This window comes from Ranitomeya variabilis, chromosome 1 (assembly GCF_051348905.1).
Source record: "Ranitomeya variabilis isolate aRanVar5 chromosome 1, aRanVar5.hap1, whole genome shotgun sequence".
Taxonomy (NCBI): domain Eukaryota; kingdom Metazoa; phylum Chordata; class Amphibia; order Anura; family Dendrobatidae; genus Ranitomeya; species Ranitomeya variabilis.
The window spans coordinates 605,589,806-605,596,666 of NC_135232.1; the positions used below are offsets into that span (position 1 = coordinate 605,589,806).

General features: G+C 42.4%; 1 protein-coding gene across 1 annotated transcript in view; it reads left to right on the forward strand.

Annotated features, from left to right (window-relative positions):
• LOC143770325 (coxsackievirus and adenovirus receptor-like) overlaps positions 1-1,237 on the forward strand; it is a 29,284-nt gene extending 28,047 nt beyond the window's left edge. The window contains exon 7 of the mRNA XM_077259843.1: positions 213-1,237. Coding sequence (XP_077115958.1) covers positions 213-528 — 316 coding nt within the window. The 3' untranslated portion in view covers positions 529-1,237. The remainder of the gene's footprint in view (positions 1-212) is intronic.
• The last annotated feature ends 5,624 nt before the right edge of the window (positions 1,238-6,861 follow it).

A 6,861-nucleotide genomic window follows, 5' to 3' on the forward strand; every position in this document is an offset into this window, starting at 1 on the left:
TAGATTTCTATGAATATACTATGACCGACAAGTGTACAGCTTATCTTAGATAATAGAAACACAAGTAATGTTAGAAACAATGGCCCCGGTTGGATTTGAACCCTTGTCCATAGTGCTGCTTTGATGTTTTCATTGTGAATCAGGACTGATTAATTTGCTCATCAGTTTACTAATATTTGAACCCTCTTGTCTGATCTTATTCTCTTCTGTAGAGAGGATGTTGCTGCTCCTCCAAGTAACTCCAACAGCCGTGCCAGCAGTGTCCGGACTGCTGCTGGCTACCGACCGCACCACATCAGCTACTCCCTTCGACGGGACTACAATGCGGCACCAAGAGATGAACCTTCTGCTCCTTCCTTGATCGGCAGTGATGTCTCAAAAGTCAAATTCGAGAGCCCGGTTCCTATTCCTGAACCAGTCTTCCTTGTTCCAGAACTAAATCATAAACATAACCCATATAATATCCAGAGAGTCGGAGGCATACCAGTGATGGTGCCGGCACAGTCTCGAGAGGGTTTCATCGTTTGAGTTCTTCTGGAGAACTTTACCCTAAACATGAACTTCACCTTTATATCGAATGTAGATCTAAGGACATGTAACACTGTAATATCTCCTTTGTATATATGTATAAAAGTCCAGAGAAGAGCCAGGTCTCCATAGTGTCTTGGTTATGGCCACCTCATATGCCCATCCAGGTGTGAACTTGGCACATCTTCTTCCTCTTCTTGTAGGAAAGTGTAACAATCACCATGAATCCACTTTTTTTCCTCAATGTTACAATGTCTGAGGAGGAGTCCTGTGCAATTTCCTAGTGCAGATGAGGAATGGTGGCCTGGGACATTTCACCTCCATGGACAAAATCTCAAGGGCTGAACCTCTTGGTCAGAGATGCAACTTTAAACATCTGAGTCCCAAAGTGAAATCGGTAACATGAGCCATTGATGATACTGGTATATAGCAGATACCAATGTCTGGGAGTGACTCCGCCGTTTAAGACTACACCCCTGCTCTCACCAATAGGGTCCTGCTACTTTTCCTAAGATATCAACAAGAGAATAAACATTTCTACATTGAGTGTCCTATGAACTGTCCCGAGACCTACACCATGATCCATTACTTTGTGCTGATAGCTATGAAGATAAGAGATTTTATTCTTACCTCAGTTGGAATTGGAGAATTTAAAAATTGTGTGATTGATTTTACTTTTGCTAATATAAAAAAAGCTAATGATAGAGAATGAGGAACTGATGTCCTGTATAGTCAAAGCCTGGGAAATCCAGGAACATGTTTCCATTGCAAAGTGCACATGTGTTGGGTTAGGGGCAGTGAAACTATTTTCATGGCAACCTGCATTATACTGAAGAGCTGCACTCACGATTCCACTGGTGCAGTCACTGTGTACAAACATTACATTACTGATCCTGAGTTACATCCTGTATTATACTCCAGAGCTGCACTCACTATTCTGTTGGTGCACTCACTGTGTACATACATTATATTACTGATCCTGTACTGATCCTTAGTTACATCCTGCATAAAGGTATGTGCGGATTTGGCTGCGGATCCACAGCAGATTTGGCCCTGTGGATCCGCAGCAGTTTTCCATGCGGAGTACAGTACCATGTAAACCTATGGAAAACCAAATCCGCTGTGCACATGCTGCGGAAAATTCCACGCAGAAACGCAGCGGATTATTTTCCGCAGCATGTCAATTCTTTGTGTGGAATCCGCAGTGTTTTACACCTATTCCATTTAGGAATCCGCATGTGTAAAAACGCAGGTGAAATTTGCACAAAATCTGCACAAAATCCACAGAAAACCGCAGATGGATCCACAATGGAATCCGCAACGTGTGCACATACCCTTATACTCCAGAGCTGCGCTCACTATACTGCTGGTGCAGTCACTGTGTACATACATTACATTACTGATCCTGTACTGATCCTGAGTTACATCCTGTATTATTTTCCAGAGCTGTTACTTCCTGTATTATACGCCAGAGCTGCACTCACAATTCCACTGGTCCAGTAACTGTGTACATACATTACATTACTGATCCTGTACTGATCCTGAGTTATATCCTGTATTTTACTCCAGAGCTGCACTCACTATTCTGCTGGTGCAGTCACTGTATACATACATTACATTACTGATCCTGAGTTACATCCTGTATTATGCTCCAGAGCTGCACTCACTATTCTTCTTAAAATATCCAATACTCTTTTTAGGTATATTTGTATTTATTTTTCTTTAAGGGAATGAGTCACATACATTTTTTTTTAAATAACCAATAGTGCAACATACAAGGGACAAATACTGTCACACCATGACCAGACCATATATTACCACCATATAATGACCAAATAATACCACATACAAGGAACAAAAACTGTCACACCATGACCAGACCACATATTACCACTACATAGTGACCAAGTAATACCGTATACAAGGTACAAATACTGCCACACCATGACCATATCACATATTAACACATAGTGGCTGAATAATACCACATACAAGGGACAAATACAGTCACACGTTGCCCAGACTACATATTACCACCACATAGTGACCGCAATACTGATCATTAATTAAAAGACCCCACAATACTATGTGCCATTATACCCAGTAGCTCTGTATATACTGTCAGTGTACTGGTAATACAGTGGTCACCAGTGACATTATACACAGGAGCTCTGTATATAGTGTACAGTTAATATATTGATCACCAGTGACATTAGACACGGGAGCTCTGTATATAGTGTCAGTGTACAGGTAATGCAGTGATCACCAGTGACATTATACACAGGAGCTCTGTATATATTATTATTATTATACATTTTTATAGCGCCATTTATTCCATGGCGCTTTACATGTGAATACGAGGCAAATATAGACAAATACATTAAACATGAGCAAAAAACAAGGCACACAGGTACATAAGGAGGAAGGACCCTGCCCGCGAGGGCTCACAGTCTGCAGGTGATGGGTGAGGATACACTAGGAGAAGGTAGAGCTGGTTGTGCGGCGGTTCAGTAGGTTGAGGATCACTGGAGGCTGTATGCTTGTCAGAAGAGGTGAGTCTTCAGGTTCTTTTTGAAGGTTTCTATGGTAGGCTAGAGTCTGATGTGTTGGAGTGGAGAGTTCCAGAGTATTTGGGAAGCATGGGAGAAGTTTTGGATGCGGTTGTGGGAAGAAGAGATGAGAGGGGAGTAGAGAAGGAGGTATTGAGAGAATCGGAGGTTGGGTGACCATGTCACAGATGTATGGAGGAGATAGGTTGTGGATGGCTTTGTATGTCATGTGAGGGTTTTGAACTGGAGTCTCTGGGCGATAGGAAGCCAGTGAAGAGCTTGGCATAGGGGAGAGGCTGGGTAATAGCGGGGAGACAGGTAGATTAGTCAGGCAGCAGCAGAGTGTAGGATGGATTGGAGCGGTGCCAGAGTGCTAGAGGGGAGTCCAGAGAGTAGGAGGTTGCAGTAGTCAAGGCGGGAGATGATAAGGGCATGCACTAGTGTTTTTGTGGTGTCGCGGTCAAGGAATGCGCAGATCAGGGAAATATTTTTGAGTTTGAGATGGCAGGAGTTGGCAAGGGCTTTGATAGTGTCAGTGTAGAGGCAATATCGAGATCACCGGTGAGATTATACCCAGTAGCTCTGTATATACTGTCAGTGTACAGGTAATGCAGTGATCACCAGTGACATTATACACAGGAGCTCTGTATATAATGTCAGTGTACAGGTAATACAATGATCACTACTGTAGTGACATTATATACAGGAGCTCTGTATATAGTATCAGTGTACAGGTAATGCTGTGAACACCAGTGACATTATACATAGGAGCTCTGTATAAAGTGTCAGTGTACAGATAATAGGGGGATCACCAGTGACATTATACAGAGGAGCCCTTTATATACTACACTAGGCTGCCACCAGGACTTTTAGGGCCCCATACTCTCAAAATTTTCAGGCCCCCTTGAGATTCCACCTAGGCTCCACCCTAGCTCCGCCTCCAACATTCCACTGTCCCACCACTCAATCTTGGAAACACTACACTTCTGCACCATGTCCTCACCAATCACACATTAACAGTTTCCATCTAACACCTGATCACATACACAGCCAGCAGCTTTTGTTTTTGCCAAAAGATTTTTGAAGCCGCCACCATGGCAAGGTACACTCTTTTGGCAGCACTCTACTCTACTTTAAACTATTAAACATTTGTTAAAATATCTTGTACTCTTTTTAGGTATATTTTTATGTTTCTTTAAGGCAATGTGTTACATATATTTTTTAGAATGAACAACAATACCATATATAAGGAACAAATACCATCACACCATGGCCTGATCACATATTACCACTGCATAGTGATCAAATAATACCACATACAAGGAACAAATACCACCACACCATGACCAGACTATATATTACCACCACATAGTGTCCAAATAATACCACACTCAAGATACAAATACCGCCACACCATGACCAGACTATATATTACCACCACATAGTGACCATATAATACAACATGCAAGGAACAAATACCGCCACACCATGACCAGACCACATATTACAACCACATAGTGACCAAATACTACAATATTGATAATTAATAAAAAAAGACACAATACTAATTTTACCATAAGTGACATTATACACAGGAGCTTTGTACATAAAATATAGTGTACAAGTAATGCAATGTTCACCAGTGACATTATACACAGGAGCTCTGTATATAGTGTCAGTGTGCAGGTAATACTGTGATCACTAGTGACATTATACACAGGAGCTCTGTATATAGTGTACAGCATATAGCATCAGTGTACACGTAACACACTGACTCACCGGTGACGTCTCTAGTTGAAGTCCTTAACCTTCATTCAGCAGAGACCACCATCACTTGTTCCAGCCAGGATTTGTCTCTGCAGAAAATAACATGGTTATCTGGAGCACATGCCCCAAATTTTCACCAACCTATATACTACGCCAGATGAAGAAAAAAAGCGACCATGGCACCCTGCACAGTAACAGGACCTCTTCTCTTCTCCTCCTCACTGAAAACAGTATCCTCAAAAATTTTATCCTTTAATTAGCCTCTACAATAATAATGTGCTACATCCTGCTCCCACGTGTCCTCCGATTCTGGACCCCACGTGTCCTCTGTAGTGCTGTGGTGTTCACACAGTGCGACAGATAGGCAGGGACCACAGAAAATGTAACTAAAAATGTATTTACTCCAGAAAACTCACATAAACAGGTAAACAATATCCTGCGTTTCACATCCAGATCCTCCAAACAACCCGTGTTCAAACCTGTTACCGTGCTCAATTGCACCACTGTATCTCTTGGGTGTGTCATCAGCATTGAAGTCCCTGGCTCTGTGTTACCTACCCACAGGCCCAGGGTACACAGAGCCTCCTTCTCTGCAGCTTGCAAAGCAAAAATGGCACACTAAAGACAAAACTGAGAGTTTAAATGGGAATCGTGGACATAGAGGCACTCCCAAAACCCAGAGTGGAGGGAGGGATTCGCCCAACTACCAAACCTGCAAATCCCTTCAAAAATAAAAGCCCATGTCAGGTTTTCATAAAAATGACTTAGTCAATGACCAAATCCACACTCACTTTTACATTGCGTTGCAATCACAGACATTTTGCTGTAATCACAATGCGGTGATATACTTGGTAATTCACATCCCCAACCTTTTCCCAGATTTCATACGGCCCTTGCCACTTGGCCATAAGCTTACTTTCTGCGGTGGGTACTAAGACTAATACCTCATCTCCTTCTTTAAAGGACCTGGCTGTGACCTTTCTGTTATACACTCAGTTCTGTGCTGCCTGAGCATCCACGAGATGTTCTTTCACTATAGGCATGACCACTGTGATCCGGTGCTGCATACTGGCCACGTGCTCTATTACACTCTTATGTGGAGTGGGCTCCTGCTCCCACATCTCTTTGGCTATGTCTAGCAGGCCTCTAGGATGCCTGCCATACAACAACTCAAAGGGTGAAAATCCCATGAAAGTCTGCAGTAGTATCATGTCCCAATCCCTTCCATCCTTGGAAACCACATTTTTCAGCATTGTTTTTAAGGGTTTTGTTAAACCGTTCGACTAGTCCGTCGGGCTGGGGGTGGTACACCGACATGCGCAATTGCTTTATTTGAAGAAGTTAGCACAGTTCCTTTGTCACCTTTGACATAAAAGGAGTCCCCTGATCAGTAAGGATCTCCATAGCAGCCCAAGGGGCCAGAACATGGCAAACAGCTCCCGGACGATAAGTTTAGCTGAGGTGTAATGAAGCGGAATTACCTTTGGGTAACAAGTGGCATAATCTTCTACCACTAATATATGACCTTAAGAATATCCAAAAACATATCTCAAATATAAAGTAGCTTTCGAGCATGAAAACCAGTATCCCCATCATGATCAAAAAAAAGGTAAGCTGGTGCTTTATGAGCATGTATAACCTAAAAGAGGATACAGGAGTATTCAAAAGACACCACTCAAAGAAAAAGTAAAGATATAGATATAATAAAAATAATTTTATAAAAAAATAATATGTATTGAAAAAGACATGAATCAAGTGTAGACGTCTAGACATGGAAAGGGATAAAGTGTAGGGCTTACCCATGATGCAGTAAACCACCCGTCCGCAATACCACAGACGCCCCGAAGCGCGTTTCGAACATGTGCTTTCTCTCTGGTTTTATGGGTGGATTTTACTATTGGTGCTACCAGATCCATAGCAGTTCACTCAAAAGGTACCTCTGCGGTGCCCAGGGGGGAACTAGATGTTATAGGTGCCAGGGCCGGCCAATAATAAAGAAATTAGGAATGTTACAGGT